The sequence below is a fragment of the Peromyscus maniculatus genome, chromosome 6 (assembly GCF_049852395.1).
Source record: "Peromyscus maniculatus bairdii isolate BWxNUB_F1_BW_parent chromosome 6, HU_Pman_BW_mat_3.1, whole genome shotgun sequence".
Lineage (NCBI taxonomy): Eukaryota > Metazoa > Chordata > Mammalia > Rodentia > Cricetidae > Peromyscus > Peromyscus maniculatus.
Window position 1 is genome coordinate 59,958,495 of NC_134857.1, and position 23,475 is coordinate 59,981,969.

Below are 23,475 nucleotides of genomic sequence, written 5' to 3' on the forward strand. Positions count from 1 at the left end.
GTAGCTATAGGCAATTTTCCAGTCATACCTGTAAAGCTTTCTACAGCCATCTCCTCCCAGCTATCAAAGTGAGCTCAATGAAAAATCAGTTTTAAAAAAAAATTGCTTTTAGAAACTTGCAAGGTTTGAATAATAAGCAAGCCATACACAACATCTCTCTGGTCTGCCTCCTGAAGGCATCTCATGTCACTCACCGTTTGTGCCCTTTATCCATTGGCCAGGCCAGCCCATAGCCATTCACCCCTACTTAGCTCTACTCTACTCATCCTGCACTGGCCCAGGAGGCTGAGCTCTATGGAAAACGGGAAGCATCTGCCTTAGCTGGGCCCCTGCTCTCGGGCCTCTTGCAGAAGAAACTGGAGGGTGGAGGAGAGAACTAGCAGCCAGATGCCCACCCTTCTCACTGTCCCTGCTCCAGGACTCTGCGGTTCCGGTACTGCCTGCCTGCCCTGGGCTGAGTCTGGCCCAGGTCTGCTCACTCACTGTCCCTGGACTCTTAACTACGCCTCACTGGTTGTCATGTCACTCTGTGTCTTTACAAGCAATCCTCTACACAGTGGCTCTAGGTGTCAACGAGAGACCCCATCGCTGGCTGTCCCGTGGTTCTCCACTGGGGTCACTTACATGCACCGTGTGGACCAGGTCAGCTGCCAGGCACTGCTTCAGCTTCTCGTCGCTGCCGGTTCCATGCAGCACCAAATCCGGCATATACGTAGCACAGTAGCCCGCCAGAAGTGAGCGGGCAAAGTTTCTAACATTTGGCTTGCTGGTGCTCTGAGACCTAAAACAACATTTGAGCTAGTAAATACACAGTTAAAAGTACTCACTTTTTGTCATTACAGTGGGAACCAAACCTCCAATGATACAAGAAACTATAATAGCTTCCTGTAGCCCATATCAGAGTCTATAAAGAGATCATGAGGGTGAGAAAAGGGAATTTGGGAGGAAAGAAGTATTTTGATTAAAATGAAAGCCTGAAAAAAAAAATACACTGTTTCCCATGGCTAGTTAAAACTTCATTCTTAAGCCAGATGTGGAGGTGCATCTTCTCAGTGTAAAGCTAGCCTAGGCTACATAGTGAGACCTTGTCTAAAAACTAAGGGATCTCTTCTTACACCTCATACTGAACATCCACCTGAAAGTCCATGTCAGAAGGATGAAAGAGGAGGCTGGGGGTCATGGTGAACAAAGCATGGCTTTATGACTCTGACCCATCTGCAAGGGGAGGTAGCCGCCACAGTGAGGAAGAACAGAAGAAATCTTTTAATTGCAACTTTCAGCCATCACAGGCCAGAGAACCAACCCAATGGAGTGCTAATGAAGAGTAGAAAGTGGTGGGAGAGAAGCCTCATGGTGGGTGTGATCCATTACCTTAGAAGCAAGACATCCGAGCCAATCGTACAAATGACACACACGTGACACCAGATGGAACTCTCCTCCTTGCTACCGTGACTGTGGCCCTTCACTCCCCCTAAATGCCTCAAGAGCTGCAAAGACAACCACCAGTCCTCTGTCCAGGAACAGAGCTACACCAAGACTGTGAGCATCCTTGGAGACTAGACAGGCTGGAAACCCCTCGGAATGTGACTGGTGATACCCCTCACATTTAAGAGCAAAGCATGTACTGTGTGGTTGTGGGTGGTTACCAGGGTCACAGTGTCAGGCTGGGAACAGACTCTAGTTCCCTGTGCAGTGTTACCTTGGCAGAGGCAGCTCCACTTCCAAGGACCCTTCAGTCCTGTCGCAACTGGGACCTAGGCCTAGCAGGGCTAAAGCACACGCTTCATTATCACTGTCTCCGAGAGCACTATCCAAGCTTTCGTTCCTGGGAAGGTCTCCTTCGATCCTGAAGTTGGCCTTATCACGGGCGTCCCCACAGGGGACATCTGCAGCACCCAGCAGGCCACCCTGCTGTCTATATCTGTTTACATGCTGGGAGGAAGGTCTCTTCTTGCCTTTGCATTGCACATCTCCAGTGTGTTCCAGTGGTCTCTGGTCACTGCCCGCTGCACAGCTAGAAGGTGCAGGGTGGCCATGGGCTTGGCCAAGTTGTCCCCCAGCACACACCATGATGTTGGCTTGGAGGCCTCTGTCCTCAGAGACACCTTCTCCTCCTCCCGAGGACTGGTCCTCAGGAAGGGCAATGTCCTTTTGGAAGTCAGCTTTGGAGGAACACCTAGAGCCCTGCTGGTCTTGAGTCAGGGCAGTGTCCACGCTAGGACTGATAGAGGCACCGGTCCCACAAAACTGTCCACAGGTCTTTAGCCGCTCCTCCATTTTTTTGGCGCGGCTTTCGAAGTCGGCCTCTGGAGAGACGGAGCTTCCAATGTGGAAGGTGACCTTTTCGACAGGAGGATCCTCCTGGGAATGTCTGTCAGGGCAGGGCCAGGCTGCTGACCTGTCAGCTGGTTTCTTTAGCATCTCCCCATGCAGCTCCTCATGGACAGCATGTGGGTCCATCCTTAGTCTTACCCTGGGAACCCCAGAGCTGGGAGGTCTTGAAGAGTCATCTTGGGGTGCCTCTTGGTCATTCTGTTTGTCCTCACAGACTATGCCTTGAGGTGTCCACGAACTGTTAGGTTCTGCCTCTTGGAACCCCATGCTGCTGGCCTCAGAATTCTGCTCTGGCCTCTTGCATCTGTTTCTGTCAGGTTTGTGACCCAGTTCGCTGGTATCGGCGCCTTCTGGGATCTCAGCTTCTCCTCTAGGCTCCGGGCTCCTCGTCTCAGCCGTCACTGGTGGTAGGATTGGCGGGACAAGAGCAGGCTCATTTCTCACTGTAACTACCACATACTCAGATTCCTCCACCTCTCCTTTTTCCAAGGCTGTTACAATCTTGCTCCCGTTTATATCTTGGTCATCTTCACTAGGATTCCCACTCCAGGTCAGCTGATTCTCTTGTAGTTCAGAGCAACGGAGAAAGTAGGTCAGAACATAAAGGATGCGCTGGACCAAATCCTTCTGCTTTCCAATCACCACTGTGCGGGTCAGTCTCACTGGAGAGCCTATAGCTCCATAAAGGTCACCTACAGGGCAAAAGATGGACAGAAGACAGAGTCCTCCAGAGTTAGCACACACGAAATATCCGCCCTCTACAAGAACAAAACTGGTCATTTGTAACTTGATTCCCAGCCTTCAATCACTTCTTGAGGCACCAGATATAAAATTTCCAGGAATGGCCATGTTCCAGTTGCCCCGATACTGGACCACAGGTCTGATAGGCCAAACAGGCTGCAGCCTAGCATCCAGCTGAACACAGCGGAACAGGGCAGCGGTGCTGCTGGACACACAAGGCCCCTCACGGGGCTCAGGTGGTGGCATGCTTACCCAAGGAAAGCTGAAGCCATTGCTCTGCATAAATAACCAGACCAGGTACATAGATATCTTGCCGATTGTAAGAATTTCTTAAAGAATACAGTGGGGAGTGTGTCACGGGGAGGACTGGAGAGAAGGCTCAGTGGTTAGGAGCATATGCTGTGCCTGTTGAGGACCAAAGTTCAATTCCCAAGCACCCACGTCCTCGTTGGGCAAGACTTCTCACAACCGTCTGTAATTCTGCACAGGCCATCTTCTGATCTCCCCAGACCCCTGAACTCATAGGCACATACCCACACACAGATAAACACGTACTACAGACATGTAATTAAAAATAAAGAAGAATCGCAGGATGGTGAGTCTTAGGGTAAAATGCAAATTCAAGAATTTCTAAACTGATATGAAGTAAATCAATTAAAATTACTTAACGAGGTAGTGTGTGTAGGATTCTCTTATGGATTTACTCTAAGTAGACTCAGTCTGATTTTTAAGAAAAACTACCTAATCATGAATAACAAATATGCATATTTTTAAAATTTCATATCATATAAAAAGCTGACAGGACACAAATCATGTCTTCTCAGTTATATTCTGGTAAGCTGGTTAACACAGGCCGACGAGCCAGTTTTGTGTTCAATGTGAAGAGTGAAAACGACAAAATCAATTCAATAGTGCGCATTACCAGTGCAGTCTATCCCAGAACACACTGACATCAGTGTTTTAAGAAGAAATAACGGAACAGGAAGGGTTAAACTGGGGGTGGGGGTGGGGACAGAGGGCAGGGTAGAGGAGGGAGTGTGGGGAAAGAGGACTAAAGATCTTTCAAAAAAGTCATACGGAAACCAAACACACACACACACACACACTCTCTCTCTCTCCTTAAAAGGGAGTCACTTATAACAGGGCAACAATGTTCCTATTAGATACTATAAGCTATCAAACAAAAATCAGAGCCAGGAATGGGTTATGTCTTTTGGAGTTGTTGGCTGATGAGATCCTATAGACCACGACCACCCCTACCCCTACCCCCCCCCCCCCGCCCCCTCCCTGCCCCTGCCCAAACACGACAGGCTCTTGCCAATGCTCCTTGCTACACTCCAGAATTTCACAGTAAGACCCTATTGCTGATGACGCCACATAGAGAAATCAAGCTGGAGCTTAGCTGCAAGCTACATCCCTACTGGCTAACTTTCACAGTGCTTGAAGGTGTGATGCAAGCTACTGGAGGGGGATGTAATCATCAGTCACGTCCAACTGTGAATGCTGTGAGCTGTAATAACGACTGGCTGGTAGGATATGCTGCTGGTGCAACAGTGGCAAGAACATCATGGGAGAAACCAATCACTTTTTGCTGGGATGTAAGTCCTGCTCCACAGACTAAAACCCACAGCCTATGGCTGGACAGGTCATAGGTCTTGGGGAGAGCCTACTGGTATGATTCTGCTGAATGGAAATAGTGTTTCTAATGACTTACTGTGTACTCATAGATCAATGCATCTCCCAAGCCTAATCTGAGAAGCTTCTTTTTACAGTAGATGGTAGTTAGCATCGGGATCGACAATTGGCCAAGGTACAGAGGATAAGAGACTACAAAATGCTCAGCCCTCAACAGAACACGCATACTACATCCCCCATGCTTAAGAACCTCTGCAGAAGAGGGAACAGAAAGAATACAAGGGCCGGAGGCAGCGGGTGACTGTAAGGAAACAGTGTCTTCTGGACGCAGCAGCGCAGGCAGCTGCACTCAGGAACTCACAACAGTCTCGACAACATGCACAAAACCAGTGCAAGCACAAGACAGACAAAATTCCAGCATGGACACGGGAGCTGGGCATAAAATCCCACCCCCAGCTATGGAGCTATGGGCAACTGTTAGCTTCTGGGAAAAGGAGAGATGGTTTTCTTTGAGCATTGTCCTGGTAAGTCGACCATACTCCAGGGCAAGACCACACACTCAGGAATATTCGGGCAACACAAACTGGTCTTGACTTGGGCCTTAAAGAAATAAAGTTAAATAAAAAGGGACACAAGGTTAGGTGAGTGAGAGAGTGGATCTGGGAAGAGCTGGGGGAGAGAAGATGACTATGATCAAAATATGCAAAACTCCCAAAGAACACATTTTTAAAAAGTCCTCATCACCTCACTGACTCACCAGGTTCCGTCATTTCATTAGACTGCTAATGAGATGGACAACCAACGCCTACTGAATGGGTAGGCACTCAAAGACTGTACCATTATACAACCAAGCCAGAGTCAGAAAGGATTCAAGAATTAACCAGAAGGCTGAGAGCCATCCACCGCGGAAGGAATGTCACATAAATGAGAGGCGAGACTCAGTGACGGTGACAAGGAGGAATGTGGGAAGCCGGGACTCAGTTGAGGAATGCATCCACAGTGAGGCAGGAAGCCACAGGTTAGAGAAAACTAAAATTAGTAGGCTGAGGTTGAGAGAAACACTGTGAGAATGGGCAGGACACTCTCTCTAGGGAACCATAAGGAAGTGTGTCCTTGGGAGAGTTTTCCCTAGTGTACAGCTTCCAAGAACATTTAAAGGGCAGGACAGAAATAATAATAAACAACTTCTCTATAAAAAGACAAGACCGAAGGCTTGCAGAGCTTTGGCATCTAGGAAGTCACCCTAGACTTCAAAGTGAGAGCTCAGAAGTATGGTGAGATGCTATGGTTTGGTCTGAGAAAACTGCCCTGACCATGAGCTCATGTCATGCCTTCCTCCTGATCCTGTCTCCCCACACTTCGGGACATCACAGTCACGTTAGGACTCGGGCGTTTCTGTGGCCTCCGGGCTACTACCACATACAAGCTGGTCCTGGTGGTGTGGGCCCATGATCGCAGTTACTAGGGAAGCTGAGACAAGAGGATCATGAGTTCCAGGCCACCCTGGGCTGTATACAGTGACTGCCTCAAGTACAAAACAAACAAGCTACACTTCCCATCCCCCTTAAAATACACAGGTCTAAAAATGTTACCAGATGGCTGGAATCTTATATATCTTTGATATATGTTATAAATTAATTGTCTAAGTGTTAGAGCATCATGATCTAAGATTCTTCACATAAACAGAGCACATAGAAGCAGTTTCAGGTCACAAAGGTTATTCCTCTAGCTAGTGCAGAGCAGCAAAACTAGAAAAGAAGCACAAACCCCTTACTCAGGGCAAGGATTCACAATCTCCCATATTAAAAAAAAAATGGAAAAAAAAATGGGGAGTCTTTTGAAACAGAAGAGGTTGTGGTGTAAATGAAATGGATAAAGAGGGAAAGCATGTTGCTAAGAAGGGCTGGGACACTCAGCACGAGTACTTACAAGCCTGAGGACCTAGGTTCGTTTCCCAGCACAGGTAAGCAGCCAGGTATAGCCACATGTGTCTGTACCCAAACTGCTGGGCAACAGCGAGCTCCAGGTTAGTGATGAAATCCTTCTCAGGGGAACAAGGCAGAGTGACAGAAGAGGACACCTGACATGGTTGCATGCATCTGCACACATCTATACATATGTACGCACCCACACATGAATGAACACACACACACACACACACACACACACACACACACACACACACACACACACACTGCTGAATGAAAACTCATGAGAAGTAAAAGTAGATGATGGTTAACATCAAGGTGGACAACATTTTCTATAGGGAGGAGGGAAACAGAAGATGTATACTTCCTTCTTGTTAGAATAGATTTACAAGTATTTATGACCTTTTTTTGGCCGGAAAATACCTAATTGCTGCAAACAAAAGACAATGCTCTGAAACACACAGATAAGGTTCCCTCCAACCCTCCTGAAGAGTTAGTTTCCTTGTCTATAAAATGGAAAGTCTTACAAGTGTCTTGAAGATGAAAAGACGTAGCATGCTTGTGATAGCCAAGCCTGATGGTCATTTAATCCTCAGACTCTGAGGCAGAGCAGATCTCATCAGGGTGAAGAAAAAGAGATGGCATGTGTGAAAATGCGTCAAGTAGGATTACCCATTCTGAGGAGAATAAGAATGAAAAAAGATGTACACAGCCCTGATGTCTGTGGGCCTCATCAAGCACCGTGATATGCACACAGTAGGGATTCTTGCTCCAGGTCTGGTCTGTGGGCTTCATCAAGCACCATGACATGCACACAGTAGAGATTCTTGCTCACAGCCCTGATGAGCAAAAATAGACTTTAAAACAAGGATTCCCAAAAACCTAAACTTCATGGATGACCCAGATCTGTACATTCAAGAAGATCATGAGTTCCAAGCAGGAAAATCAAGTAAAAGTAAAAGCAGACATGCTGTAGCTGAACTGTCAAAACCAAAGGTAAAAGGGGCATTTTGAAGACAGGAGAAAACCCACTCAGCTCAAGGGCAGGTTGCTCACTCACAGCAAATTCTATATTGAGACACCACACATCCTAAAACTCACATTTACGGAACGTCTGTGGGAGTCATTCTCTTTCTATTCTACTATCCTGTTTACATGCTTTTCGAACCCACAAATGGCTTCCACAGGCCACTGGTGGACAGTATCCCTAATGTGGAAACCCCCGTGCATGGTGCCCATGGGGACAAAGGCACCAGATCACTGCGCTCTGTGGAGCAAGTCCTTGAGTGTGAGGAGAGACTGTGGCTGAGAAATCACACGGGTGAGATGAGACATGTTGACTGTCCTGATGAGCTCTGGGTAAGACGCTGAAATCGTTCAAGATAGAACCGCTTTTTTTATTACTTAGGAAACTAGATTAAAATCACATCTGCACCGCTGTTTAGTCCCCAGAGCTTATGTTTTCCTGCCTATCACACAACATACAGAAGACAACCGGAGTTGAAGCACGTCCGTCCTCTGTCTAATCATGGGAATGCTTTCCTCGTTTGTGATACTGGAGACTCGATCGCTCACACTCGTCTTTACAAGTCTGTCCTATGCCTTCTCTCCCTCCTCGAACTAGTCCGATCAACACCCAGACCTTGGAGGGATTCTTCTCAAGAAGAGAGAACTGAGGACCTTCAGTGGTGTATGATCTCCAATGAAAAGCCATGAGCAAGCCCACAAGAGGGGATTTTTTGCCTTGTTATGTGGAACACAAGGAGTCAGCGGCTCCCAGTTAGCTCAGTCCCACAGGAGAAGCATTCCCGAGTCTAAATGTATTTATCTAATTAAATGCATGTGGCTTAATTACCACTGTTTGAAAATCGACTCTGCAGCAGGACACACTGTATTTCCTTAATATCCAGACCAATCCCCTGCAGGAATCAAAACTACACTTTGAAAAGAATGTCTTCCCATTGAGAACAACAACGTATGTCCTCGAGAAGAGCTATTCATCCCTGAGGGGTGGGGCAAGTTTTGAACTGTTCCTTGTACCAAGCACCAAAATACAAAGCACTGTACTTTTTATTTATTTTTTTGAGGCAATGCCTTGGTTAAATAGCCCAGACTAGCCTACAACTCATAATTCTCCAGCCTCAGCCTCCCAAGTCCTGGGATTATACGTTATATGCAGTCACTCCCAGTCTAACATGGTTTTACTCCCCATGAATTCTTTAGTTAATTCATTAAAAAACACACCTATTACTTTCCCTATGAGATGTGTATCTTCTTTTGTGTCTCATAGGCATAAAGACAAGGAAGTATTTTTACTGCTATAAAATAAGGACACCTCTAACAGGTAGGGGTGAGAATCTCACCAATCTGTATGTGTGTCGGGCACTAACAATGCTCGCTGCTTGTGTCTCGGCGTCAGCTTTTGTTACAGCGACTGAAACACCGATTTCTAGGACTAGAGTGCTTTCGCAGCCCACTGCTTTCCCTAGCAATTACCATGTAGAGATTCCCTCAAGGAAGCCTTCCTGGAAAACCTCATTCATCCCTTTTCCTTCTATAAACGTCCCACAGCATCCAGAGCAAAGGTGCTTTGTACAACTGATTGCATCTCCCAAACACCAAGTCCTGACCCCATTCCATCGGACATGTGCAGAGTACTTGCTTAGGCCCCAGGTACTACCTCTAACACACCAAAGGAAGAGGCACAGGAAAGCTAAGTGACTGCCTTCAGAAATGAACCAAGTAAAAGGCTTCTGCCCGCCCCCCACGTCCACTGCCACGACACTCCCACATCCCCTGTACACTCTTATCCAAGCACTACGACATTCTCAGATGGATCAACCTCATTCACCAGGCAGCTGGCTACTGAGGCCTGAGCAGCTGTGACTCCACTCTTGAGTTCCAGCACACGAGCCCTCTGTCACTCTAACGCTCGCTTAGAGCAAGTCCAGGTATGTAATCCCAGTCTCACGAAGTGCTCAATTCCACCACCACCCCCCTCTCCCCGCACTCCCGCACCCCCAGCTGAGGACCTAATCCAGGGCCTTGTGCTTGCTAGGCAAGCGCTCTACCACTGAGCTAAATCCCCAACCCCAGTGCTCGATTCCTATACCATGCCTACATATATGTGTTGAGGAAGTACTGCTACCATCAACCACAAGACAGAGCGACAGACGAGACGTCAGATGTACAATGTGGTCAGAGAGGTGGGGGGATTAGAGGGTGACACTTTCCCTCTCCTCTCTCTCCCCAGCCACTCCAGAGGTTCTTACTCGAGTGCCTTTAGTTACCCCTCTTCCCAGGGAATTTGGCAATGTCTGGAGACGTTCTGATGGTTATAACTTTGGGCAGAGAAGAGCTCTACTGGGATCTGGTGAATGGAAGTCAGGAGTGTTGCCGAACAGTCTGTAAGATGTCAGGCAGCCCTCCCCTGCCCCGTCACAACTCGACCACAAAGAATTATCTGGCCCAAACAGTCAGTAGTTAGTTAAGGAAACCATGATAGGGTGAGCAGCCTCTGTGAAGTGGAGGACTCGGTTGACCTACACTGTCTCAAAAGAGCCAAACAAAGCTGCCAGTGAGGGAAAGGGATGAGGGTAGCAGCCTGTTAACTCCAATCTGTGGTCCAGTCTCATTTCTGCAAGAGCCAATCCTTGAATGACTGGGTTGGAAAGCCAGTACAAGCTATAATTTCCAGCATCCCGCCCTCCCATTTCTCCAGATATATTCTCTGAACAGTCAAACTAGGTACTAACCCAGCTGTGCCCAGAGAGGATTATACGGATGCGTTTTGGCCAGCATGTTCACCGACTGAGAGGTACGCTTCTCCGAGAAGGCTTTAATGGGAGGGTGATCGACAGGCATGACGGTTGGTACCCAGGCCAAATGGTATGTTAACACCGCAGTCAGTAAGGCAGCAAAAAACCTTGGGAAAATGGATAAAAACACACCCAAATTAGTCAAATGCAGGACAAGACCATGTGCTATGCAGAATACAAGCTGGCTCAGGATTTACCCACAAGTCTCAGTGGGCTTATGCTTACTGGTTTTTGTTGACTTGCTCAATCAGAAGTATAAATTCCTTGAGGAAGCGCTGGCAGAGCTGGTTTTTTTCCAACGTGTTCGACATCATGGTAAGCCATACTGGTTCAGCTATCCTTGGAACAGAATACAAGTTCCAGATAGTCCCTCTACAGGAAGAGAGAAGGGACCAGCTGTCAGAAACAGTTATTTTGGGTATCTTAGTGTCAAAGAATAAAGGTGAACACAGTAATTTTGATACATGTATTCCTTAAGGAATTAAAAAACAAACTTGAGACAGGCTAGCAAACTATGGTTCACACAAATCTGATTACTAGCATTTTTGTAAATAAAGTTTTATTGGGACACATGAATGAATGCTCTAATGGATGATCTACATCACCATGGCTCTGGGAACATCATGGAAGAGGGGCAGGAAGACTGCAAGAGCCAGAGCACCAGGATATCTGCTGTGAAATAGTGTCTCCTAGAAATGGCTGCATAAGCAAGCTCAGAACAGTGGCAATAAATATGGACAATTAATATGGACATATTAATACCAAAGAGGGAAAATGTCTTGGGGTCCTACCCCCAGACTAAAAACTGTATAGGCAGCGAATGACCGCTGGGAGGAGAAATAGCTAGCCTCTTCTAGTGATGAGCCTCCTGAATGGTTTGTCTAGTGCAGAGAGGTCATCCCTCAAAGTGTTTACATAAAACCAGACTCAGCAAGTTGTATTCATATGTGTGTGCATACACCGATATTCATATATGTATGTAACAATAATAGTCAAGAAGTATCAACTTCAGAGTGTAGGCGTGGTGAGAAAGACATGGAGGGGTTGTAAGGAGGGTACCTGGGAGGGACAGAAAGAGGGAAAGTGACATCATTCTATTTCAATTAAAAGCATATCTTTTAAACAAAAAAGCAGTGATATGATTACAGTAGCAAGGTCTAGGATTAACCTACAACACTCTTGTCTCTGCTGGGCATAGTGGCACACGCCTTTAATCACAGGACTTGGGAGGTAGAGGCAGCTGCATGTTTTTGAGTTCAAGGCCAGCATGGTCTACATAGTGAGTCCCAGGACAGACAGAACTATATAGTGAGAACCTGTCTCAAAACAACAACAAAATAATAATAAACAAACCCTCATCTCTCTAAATATTAGTACATTAGTTTCTGGACGGCTCACTGTCAAAGTAAGTGTAAGCCTCTTCTACGTACCAACCTCTGGCTTTTTATTTTCGGGTTTTCACCTCTGGAAGATTGGTACTGATTAGATTAGCATCCAGACTCTCCAGCCCGAGCCAGCTTTGAGTGTGACCACAGCAAAGCCACACGCAAATCTAGTGCTGCCCCTCGAGGAGACAGCTGACCCATCATCTTCATGGCTTTTCTCAAAATGAAACAACCAAGCAGTTCTTTCTCTATAGCCAGAGTTCAGAAAAGGTGGCAATTTTGCTTCAAGCAGCACTGAGCTCACCAGGAAAAAAAAAAAAAAAAAAGTGTTCTAACATTCTAGGAAATGTAGTTTTTTTTTCCCACCCCTCAGCTATTTGGCTCATTTACTCACCATAACTGCTTAGCCGTGAGATTCCATTCCCCATAGTGAGAATGGCTTCTGAGAAACTCAGATGAGCACAGGGGGGGGGGGGGGGGGGGGAAGACGACGACCCCATACCTGGGGCAGATTACCTTGCTACCCACACTCTGAGGGCAAGGACCACAGAAAACCAGTGTCCATAGATGATTAGTGGAGGCAGAGGTCAGTTAGAAACGGCTAACAGAGCCAGAGAAAGGGGACCAGACGGTTCACTAGCCAGACCAGGGCATGGCGCACAGGCACTGATGCGCACTAGACCCGCCCTGGCAGATGAGAGCTAGGTCTCCAAGACATGCACACATTTTCTCCATGCACTCTAGGGGACAAGCAGCACTCCTGAAACCAAGTTCCAACATCTGTAAAAAGGATAAAAAGTCTTTGCTTTCAGCGTTTATGAGACAACAGATGTAAGATCATGGAACTGACTTATAAGCCATCCTCTAAAATTAGATTTCAGTTCATTCTGATGAAAACAATCCCATTAATCCAGGTAATCTTAATCCTTAAGTGCATGTCTTAATCCCAGCACTCACGAGGCAGAGGCAGGTGGATCTCTATGAGTTTGAAGCCAGCCTGGTCTAGTAGGCAGTTCTAGGTCAGCCAGGACTACACAGTGAGACCCTATCTCAAAATAAACACAAAACCAAAACAAACAACCCTAACTACACAACAAACAAAAAACTAATCCCATTAAGAACCGTCAGGCACAGTCAAGATGACTAAGTGCTACATTACCAAATGTTTGGTTTTACTTCATCTGTTCTCATGGGCAGAGACACTAACTAACTGAAAATCACCAGTCCCCTCATTCTTCTAAGAGATAACCTCATAACAGGCGGCAGTACTACTGCTCTTAACTTCCTGCTGGATTTTCAAATCCTGTACTTTACCTGAATTCTCCCAGTGCCTCCATCAGACGGCTCACATAAAACTGGACACGGAGACTTGATTCTGCTATCTTCCTGCAGGAGATCATGGCCTTCATGGAAGAGAGTGAGCCAAATTACCCTCTGAGAAGAAAGTCCTTTATAACTGATCTGCTGGGACTCATTAATGAACAATGTTACAATGCACCTAGAATACCCACAGTAATGACGCTTCAGCAAAAGGCAGTCACCTCCTTCCCGACAGCAACCAGTGTCTGCCTCTAGCCTGAAAAATCCTGAGGATCATCATGCCAGGGCACGTTCTGACTTCCTTAGGCAGGCCATCTGACACACAAAGACATGTGCCGTCTTGGGCTGCAAACCTCTCCCGTTTGCCAGTAGGTCGTAATCTTATTACCTTTCATTTTCTTATTTAAGTGTTTGCTTGGAATGGATCCCAGGGTCTTGCCCACGCTGTGTAAATGCACTACCCTGAGCTGCACCCCCATTCCTTGCACACACTGTGTAAATGCACTACCCTGAGCTGCACCCCACCGCTTGCACACGCTATATAAATGCACTACCCTGAGCTGCACCCCACCCCTGCACACGCTGTCTAAGTGACTGCCCCCGAGCACTTCCTTGCCCCACCTCACCTTTTCGATGGCGCTCTTGAGCCTGTTCATGTGGGATTCAAACAGGGGGAAGTGGGAGAAAAAGAAGTCCTGGAAGTTCTGCTGTGCCGCTTCCCTCTCACACAAGGAAAAGATGACGCTGATGGCAATTTTCTTCCTTCTAACTATGGCTGGGTTAGAGCTGCAGGTTTCGTCAGCCAAGCTAAACGTCTCATCCGTTGACCTGGAGGGAAAGTAAGTTTGAAAAGTGGTCGTGCATCGCTGAGTCATGGAAGGTAAGCTGTCTTGGCCATGTGACAACACTCAGGAAGCCAATGCAGAATATACTGAGAACTCAGCTGGTCATTCGTCTACCTCACATTCGTTATCTTCTCACTCCTTTGTCACGAAAACTGAGAGAATGTCCACTTGCCACACAACATCACCTTACCATCAAAAGAAGTTCAAGTGAAAGCCAATGCTAATTTAAATGTTTGACTCTCATCCGAATGACTGTATCTAGAAGGAGTTCGAGATACCAGCTCCATCAAAACACAGGCTCTAGCTAGCGAGATGCTCAGGGCACACAAGTGCTTGTCGTGCAAGCCTGGTGACCTCGGTTCCATCCCTGACACTCACAGAGAAGCGGGATGTGGCAGCACACACCTGCAATCCCAGCATTCCCACCGTGAGATAGGAGGCAGGGACAGAAGAATGGGTGGTGGGACACTCGCAGGCCCGCTAGCCTAGAACATGATGCACAGAAGAAACAAGAGAAACCCTGCCTCAAGGCAGAAGGCAAGAACGGACTTCTGCACAGCTAGAATCTTTGCCAGGTCCTGAGAGTGTCCATGGTCCCCTTTGAATCCTCACAAGATGGGCTCCACTGCCCACACTTCTTATTACATTCTAGTATTCTAAATTCCCACCAGAATGGCATGCTAAGATCTTCTTACAACATTCTGGGACTTTTTAGCCCCACATCTCCAAATTCCTCCACATCCCTCCCACAAACTACTTACCAAAGCCCATGGAGCACACGGTCAGGTTTATAGCAGCAATGGCCCTACAGCATAGTTCCAGTTTTCTGTGTCAGGTACTGTGATGGCTAATCCTGGTTGTATTGGGATAGTTTTATGTCAACTTGACACAAGCTAAAGTCATCTGAGAGGAGGGAACCCTAGTTGAGAAAATGCGTCCATAAGATCTGGTTGTAGGCAAGCCACAAGGCATTTTCTTAATTAGTGACTGATAGGGGAGGGTCCAGCCCATTGTGGGTGGTGCCATCCCTGGGCTGGTGGTCCGGGGTTCTATAAGAAAGCAGGCTGAGCAAGCCATGGTGAGCAAGCCAGTAAGCAGCGCCCCTCCATGGCTTCTGCATTGGCTCCTGTCTGCGGGTCCCTGCCCTGTTTTTGAGTTCCTGTCCTGACTTCCTTCAATGATGGACTACAGTGTGCATGAGTAAGCCAAATAAACCCTTTCCTCCCAACTTGCAAAAAAAAAAAAACTGACTTCTGAAAGCTGTCCTCTGATGTCTACACACGCTCTCTGGCACGTGTGTACTTAGAATATAAAACTCATCCTTGGTTGTTGTTGGCAGCTAAGAACAGAGGAGAGACTAAGAAGACCAGTCCTGTGGAGCATTCTGTTTACACAGACACCATGCTTCAACGCTCACTAGCACCTTCCCCAAGGCTATTAGAACCAGCAGATGAAGTTACCCCTTTAAATGCGCTGATGAAGCCAAGTGATTGACTGACTGAGCACTCTGGGAAATCCGCTAAGCAGAAAGGCTCAGCTCTCATCGGTTATAGTCAAGTTCTCAAAGAACTTAACGATCCTTTGGAGAGACCCTGCTTCTACAATAAAAGAACTACACAGCCATAAAGTCTTAATATATATCCGACTTGTGTTAGGGATAATACAATTATGGTTTAACCACAACTCTTATTTAAAAGCTGTGAGAAGCCAGGAGAGCTACCAACACAAGAGTGAAAATAAAGAGAGTTCGTTTTGTTCTATAAAGGCACCGAAGTGGAGGCCAGGGTCTATTGCAAAGCAGTATAGCTAGCCTGCCACACGACAGCGTGCAACACAGGCTTTGTCACCAACTACACCATTTCTAAGGGCTCTATTCACAGTCTACAGTAGTCTGTATATTCTCAACTATGTCCGGGTTTTACTAACCCACGGGTTTAAGCACGTCAGAAGCTGCATGGCTAGGAAAGCTCTGAGGTATGTGTCTCTGCGTTCCGCAACATCCCTCGGATGTGGGATGAGGGAGGGTATGAGTGACATGACAGCTCCTGACCTGTAGGTGCCGTGTAAATGTACCAAGTATCCCAACAAACTACCCACCCTTCCCCGAGAAAACTCCAGATCCCAATCACCAGAAAAAATCTCCGAGAATCACACAGACTGTCACATAGTTTCACACAGGAAGTAGTGAGTTGGTATTTTTAAAGGCTCCCAGTCTTTGTTGTAAAGTCTTTGTATTAAAAGCTTGATTCTGTGCACTAGTCTCTTTCTACTCTGCATATTAAACTTCTATCCAGGTGTGTGTGGTGGTACACATCTGCAATCCCATCCCAAGAGGCTGAGGTAAACTAAGGAGGTAGTCTTGAACTCAAGTTCAAGGATAGGCTGGGATAGTGAGACCCTGTTACAAACAAACAAACAAACAAACAAAAAGAATAGCAACAAAATATTCTTCTGGGCTACAGTATAAAACTGGCCTCTTCGCTGAATGCTCTATTTCTCTTCTTTCTCGGAAGTAAACCACTTGGATATCACTATCATTACCTTCCTCCTCAAGCCGAGGTGGTCTTGAGTAGCTGAACTGGGATCAACACTGGGCTCTATTGTATTCTTCATCTCCATCTCCACCCTCCACACAATGGTCAACTCGGCTATCAGTGTAAACAGGGAAGAGAGTGCCACCTGCTGAACTGATGTGAGACCTTCCTCGGTGAATAGAAACTAGATCTTACCGGCTTTACAGCACAGCTCTACTGAAAGCTAAAGCCACAGAGCTTCATGCTGCAGTCCAACCACCCAAACTGGACCACATCAGGTCATAGGGAATCATAATTATCGTTTAAGTATCATTGCACAGTAAAGGATGCCGGAGGATGTGTCAAATATTCTGATTATATAAGCAGACACCTTTTCATGCTCTCTCTCCAGGTCGCCAGGTCAACCGCCCAGGCTGTTTTATCAGTACAGAACCTGAAGCAGTGCTTGCCTGGGCAACAAAATGCTCTCTGGTAAGGACGCTCGAGTTATGCCCTAGGGTATCTGTCTCTGCCATTCCAGGCTGTTGGGTATCAGCGGTAACCCAATGTCCACCCTGCCTGACCCGCCAGCTCCGGCCCGTGCTGTCCGATGCACTGTGGTGGCTACAGCACCACAGGAAAGATCTGGAAGCACACATCAGCCAACACATTTCAAGACCCAGAAAGACCATGACTATACACTTCGGTCTTTTCCACAGAGAGAAATCAAGTAGAGGAGGCATGGAGGTCCATACATGTAACTCCAGCACATGGAAGCAAGGCAGGAGGACCGTGAGTTCAAGGCTACTGAGGGCTACAGAGCTACCTCAAAAAAAAAAAAAAAATCAAATTGAGTTTTGTTACACTTAAGAATATATTGATACATGTAAGTACTTCAAAATCATAATCACTTAAAATAAAAACCATGGTCATTTTAGTATATATAGACAAACTATAATTGACATCAGGGCTGCTTAGCACAACTAGTGTTGAGGTCAGATTTGAACTTACACTGAACCTATGAAACAGATAATATAAGTCTTAGAAACATCTCAACGGAAACTTTGTTCAATTTACTAATCAAAAGGCTTCCAAGGGACATGTCTCCATGTCTGGCTCCTTTAGGATTTAGGGTTTTTTTTCTAAGGGATAAAATGCCTGAGGCTCCTCTATCCCCACAGATAGCAGAGTTATTACCAGCTGCAGGATGTGTAACACCCCATATAGGTGCCCTCAGACCACAAGCTTGCCACTTAGCACAATGAGGCGGCCTGAAGTCAGAGCAGAGTCAGCCTAAATTTAGGGGCTATATCATTCCTAACTGCCTGTAACACTCTTAGGAAGGATTTTTGATTTATGTATCTCAAAATTAAATTTTGGTTTTTTTGATATGGTCTCATCATATAGCCCTGGCTTGCTTGAAACTTGCTACATATATCAGGCTGGCCTTGAAGTCATAGAAATCCATCTGTTTCTGTGCACCCCACCCCACCCCATGTTAGACCTAACAGTGCACACCACCATGTAGGGCAGGAGGATGTTTTTAATGACTGTGCACTTCCTCTCAAAGCCAGAAGCAGTGAGAGCTTCTGATGTCACTGTTCTGTTTCCAGCACAAGAAACTATCACTCAGCCAAGAGTGGCAGTGTGTACCTGGAACCCCAGCACTCAGGCTCCAGGTCGGTGTCAGCCCCGGCATACAGAGTGGGAATGGGAGGAATCAACAGCAGAGGGAGGCAGGCTACTGTCCCCTCAACAGCATCTTCCTCCAGAACAGGCTAAGAGCCCCAACCTGATCACTGCGTTCCCCCCTTCCAGTTAGTCACAATAGCAGAGTGGGATACAAACACTTAGAAAAAAAATCTTATAATGAATCAGGATACTGTTTTGTACCATATTAAATTATGACACCAAATGTTATAATTTATAGTTTTTTATTTATACACCACTATTATATCTTAAGTTACATTTTTTTAAACACATGCCTTGCATTCTAGTACCTTTTCTAGCATTCTTGCCTTATGAGTAGGGAGGGGCCTGGTATTTTCGCTTTGCACCGGTCCCACTGGTACTATGTAGCCAGTCCTGACTATGTGACTAGGTTTTCTGAAGGTAAGATACTTATTTTAGGTGAAGGCTCAGTAACTATCCACAATTCCCAATGCCAGGTCTCCATTCAGTTTGTTTTCTGAGTTCAAGATCTAGGTCTGGAAACACTCCAGACATAAATCTGAAGGCATGTGAAGAGAAGTTTCCATGGATGGCCTTCTGCATCCGTCCCTTCACACCCCAGAGGTGCAGAGTGGCGGTAAGGATGGAAAGGGCACCAACTTGACAGGTGCTACAGTGGCATCAGTAACTCACACTGGCCAATATTTTATCTGCAGCTGTGAAAAATTATGCCAGGCATGGTGGCGCACGCCTCTAATCCCAGCACTTGAAGAGGCAGAGGCAGGTGGATTTATGCTGAGTTTGAGGGCAGCCTGGTCTACATAGTGAGCTCCAGGATAACCAGGGCTACATAAAGACCATGTCTCAAAGAAAAATATCATGTTTATTTTGTGTGTGTATGTGGTTTGTGTAATGTATTTTTTGAGACGGGGTCTCTCTGTATAGCCCAGGCTACTCCTGGACACAGGCTCGCACTGTGTCAACCTCCAAGCGCTGGGATTTTAGACATACACCACCAATGTTGTATTTCTTTGCCATATGCTAAGTCCTAATAACACTGAGGCTGACCCTGTTACTAACCTCATGCACACGAGGAGGAAGCACCCGAGACCTAGTTAAAAGACTCCATCACGTGCCTGATGAGGGCAGAGCCAGGACTGGTCCCCATCTCAGATGCCATGATCTCATCCCTCACTTGAAGTCCATGCACCAAAGAGCAGCGCCCCGTGAAGGACCAGCTGTAACCTTCTCATGTTGCCCTCCAGGGTTTGGAGAGGAACAGAAGAGGAGCCTCAGCACTGATTGCTCAGCTTATCTTTCTACAGGGCTCCTCAGCAGCCTCCACGAGTACCCACCACTGTGGTCATTCCTCCCGAGTTCCAGTGTCCTTCACACCTTCGTGGTGTTTACTGTGACCTGATCTTTCCTGACCCGTTTGCTGTCACCTTTTCTACTGGTCACAGCACAGTAGAGCTACCACTCAGCACAGGCACACGGCTGAGCCATCTTCAGAGTCTCAAAGCACAGTGGTGACTGGGCAATTCCCACACTCAGTTAACTGACAGGAATATTTTAGTCTGACATATGAGAATTCCCTTTAAAGTTTTAGAGCTATAAAAAGAGGGGCCTGGGTGCTACTGGTATGGCATCAAATCTATACTTTGGATGCAACTAAATAAACTTCAAATTAAAAAACAAAGTAAAACAAAGGTAGGAAAAACCTTGAGGCTCACTCTACGTATACTCATATTCATGCCTGTTTAGTTTAGGAACTTAAGTGCCACAAAGAGACTATGCCTCAAACACCACATTGGAATCACTGTAACCAGAGGAAGAGATTTGTCCCATCCTTTATCACTTATAGCTACGTCTGGAAGGAGTCCGGCTTAAACAGAGAGCATATTCACTTTAAATCACCATCAAATCTAGCACATACATTGTGTAGCTATCCAGGCATTTCCAGTATCTTCTAAATAAAAAGAGGTTTCTTCAGCTGGGCATAGTGTTAACATACTCATATGCTAAGAAAGGCAAAGCACGATGAGTTAGAGCCCTGTCTGGGCTACACATTGTATTCCAGGCTAGCCTGCCTAGCTTTAATTGACTATCTCCTTAACACTTGAACTTGTAAACTTTCAGGCTAAGCTGGAGCTAATCACAAGGTTTCAGGTCTTCTCCTGACAACAGGCAAGGATAAGCCTGCCAGGTTTTGTAAGTTGTTTACACTAGCACTTTCCTTAGCCAGAGGAAACATGGAACTCACCTCCTTGGAAAGATGCCATTTTCCAAACTTGTTGTCTGACTTCGAAGCCAGCGGCGCTGATAACTGCTGGAGGAGGATGTCGAGGAGCTTGGAGACGGGAAGGGTGTGATCAAAAGGCTGCTCAGTGAAGCTGTGAGGAAGCACATTTCAGTTTCAGAGTCCCGGCTCGAGTTTTTATAATGCTCAATACCACTGAGCTACACACTTACAATGGATTCCACTGAGGTTGGGGGCTACTCAGCACCCACACAAAAAGCTAGGCTTGCTAGTATGCACTTGTAATCCCGGGCCTGGAGAGGAAGAGACAGGAGAACCCCTGGGGCTCACTGGCCATCCATCCTAACCAAATCAGAGAGGCCCACCTCCCAGGAAAAGACCCTATATCTCAGAAAGCAAAAGATCCCCAAGGTTGACTTCTGACACAAACTCACACAGCACATGTTTGTACATCTGTACACAAATGTTCACTGCCCTCCAAACAAGTAAGTGAATGAATAATAAACAAATAAATAAATAGACTATACGCCAGGCATGGTGGCACATCCTATAATCTCAGTACTAGAGATGCAGAGGCAGGAGGATCTTGAGTTCTAGGTCAGTTTCACTATGTAATTTTGAGTTCCAGGCTAGCCTGGGCTACATAACCTCCCAACAGTCATCCCCCCAGAAAGAGTTTAAGATGGCAAATTCATATGAATTATGTATTTTAACACCATAAACATACAATGACAGTTAACCTAAAATTTTGGGTTCTACCCATCATATCCAGCAGGGGGAGACTAAAATTTCTCTCTTCCAAAAATTTCTATATAAAAGAAGAAAAAAAACCCACACAATTTTTTTTTGACACAGTATCTATTGCTATGCAGTCTAAATTGTCCTTGAACTCTCAATCCTCCTGCCTCAACCTCCCCAGTGTTGGGATTACAGATGCACATCATCACTCTTCAGAAAGAAGAAAGAATCCTAGCCTACCCATCTAGCCACCTTCTATTCTTAGTCACATGGATTCCTAATCCACAAATCTGCAGATCTGACCAGTGCACACATGATCAGGCTTTACATTACAAATGCAAAAGGAATTATTGCTCATTCATGGGAGGATGCACTCCAGATTGCTAAGAACACGGCCCATGTATATACCATAATCAACATCCCATTCCAAAACTTGTTTACATTTTGTACTGGCTGGTTTTGTCTGTCAACTTGACACAAGCTATTTATCAGAGGAAGGAGCCTCAGTTAAAGAAATGCCTCCTTGAGATCCAGCTGTAAGACATTTTTTCTTTTAATGATCAATGGGGAGGGTCCAATCCATTGTGGGTGGTGCCATCCCTGGGCTGCTGGTTCTGAGTTCTATAAGGTGGGCTAAGCAAGCCATGGGACGCAAGTCAGTCAACAGCACCCCTCCAGGGCCTCTGCATCGGCTCTTGCATCCAGGATGCTGCCCTGTTTGAGTTCCTGTCCTGACTTCCTTCAATGATGAACAGCAATACTGAAGTGTAAGCCTAATATACCCTTTTCTCCCCAACTTGCTTTTTGGTCATAGTGTTTCATCGCAACGATAGAAACCCTAAATCAGACACATGTATTTCTCCCTTGCCTAGTTCTTCACTCCCTATTTGGAGGTAAAATTTAGGCAAAATGATCAATTCATCGACATAAGATATGATTCCCCACTTCTGATCCTCACTTTCTTTCTTTCTTTCTTTCTTTCTTTCTTTCTTTCTTTCTTTCTTTCTTTCTTTCTTTCTTTCTTTCTTTCTTTCTCTTTCTTCCTTCCTTTCTTTCTTTCTTTCTCTTTCTCTCTCTCTCTTTCTCTTCTTTTTTTTTCTTTCTTTGAGACAAGTTCTCTCTATGTTGCCCTCACTGTCCTAAAACAAACTAACTATATAGACCAGACTGGCCTGGAACTCACAGAGATTTACCTGCCTCTGACCCTCATTTTCAAATAAAGAACTCTTACCCTCCTTTCTCTAGCTCCTTCTCATCCCCATGTCTGAACAAACTATTTCTAATCTTAAAGACTTTTTTTTTTTTAATAGAAGAGCTTACACTTGCCGGGAGGTGGTGGCACACACCTTTAATCCTAGCATTTGGGAGGCAGAGGCAGGTGGATCTCTGTGAGTTTGAGGCCAGCTTGAGCTACAGAGTGAGTTCTAGGAAAGGCGCAAAGCTACACAGAGAAATCCTGTCTCAAAAAACCCACAAAAAAAAAAAAAAAAAAAAAAAAAAAAGAGCTTACACTTGGAACAAATGATTTTGAACTGTAGCAACTATTCTGAAAATAAATTACTAGGCGTGGTGTTTTGAATTAGAATGACACTCCCCCCCCCCCGCCCCCCGCCCCAAGGCTCATATTTTTGAATACTTGGCACTCAGTTGGTGGAACTGTTTAGGAAGTTTTGGCCTTGGAGGGGGTGTGTTGCTTTGAGGTTTAAAACACCATACCTGCCTGCCTGCTCCCCTTGCCTGCCGCCTGAAGATCAGGATGTAAGGCTCTCGGTTATTTCTACAGCTCCATGCCTGCCTGCCTGCCTGCCTGCCTGCCTGCCTGCCTGCCTGCCTTCCTGCCTTGATGACAATGGAACAACCCTCTGAAACTGTAAGGAAGCCACCAGTTAAATGTTCCTCTTTTAAGTTGTTTTGGTCATGGTGTCTCTTCACAGGACAGAACATTAACTAAGATACTAGGGTTTTACGTAATGGGTGACAGAAGCAAATTCTTTACTCGGTGGTCAGAGAAAATCTCTTGGGTCTCAGTTAAAATGCCACCAAGAGGCAGACACAAGAAAGGCTCAAAGGGAATATATACCAGATGCCCATTCTACATGAAGAAAACAGAGTAATACTAAAAAACAAAACAAAACCCACCACTGGCAGGGGGTCTTGAGAAACGGCTCAGCAGCCAGAGTGCTTCCTGCTATGGAGGGTGGGTGGGTGGTGCCGACAACCCCTCCCTTCTGTAGCCACGCCGACACACTCATCTGAGACACACTGAGGGCTCCACACATCATCCACT

General features: G+C 46.1%; 1 protein-coding gene across 6 annotated transcripts in view; it reads right to left on the minus strand.

Annotated features, from left to right (window-relative positions):
* The window catches only part of Fnip2 (folliculin interacting protein 2), a 116,911-nt gene that overhangs the window by 23,855 nt on the left and 69,581 nt on the right, over positions 1-23,475 (minus strand). For all 6 annotated transcript variants that reach the window (XM_015999591.3, XM_015999590.3, XM_015999592.3 and 3 more), the window contains 7 exons: positions 20,454-20,583; positions 13,788-13,989; positions 13,156-13,244; positions 10,682-10,828; positions 10,394-10,563; positions 1,700-3,026; positions 625-781 (listed from right to left, as the gene is read on the minus strand). In XM_015999591.3, the coding sequence (XP_015855077.1) occupies positions 625-781; positions 1,700-3,026; positions 10,394-10,563; positions 10,682-10,828; positions 13,156-13,244; positions 13,788-13,989; positions 20,454-20,583 (2,222 nt within the window). The remainder of the gene's footprint in view (positions 1-624; positions 782-1,699; positions 3,027-10,393; positions 10,564-10,681; positions 10,829-13,155; positions 13,245-13,787; positions 13,990-20,453; positions 20,584-23,475) is intronic.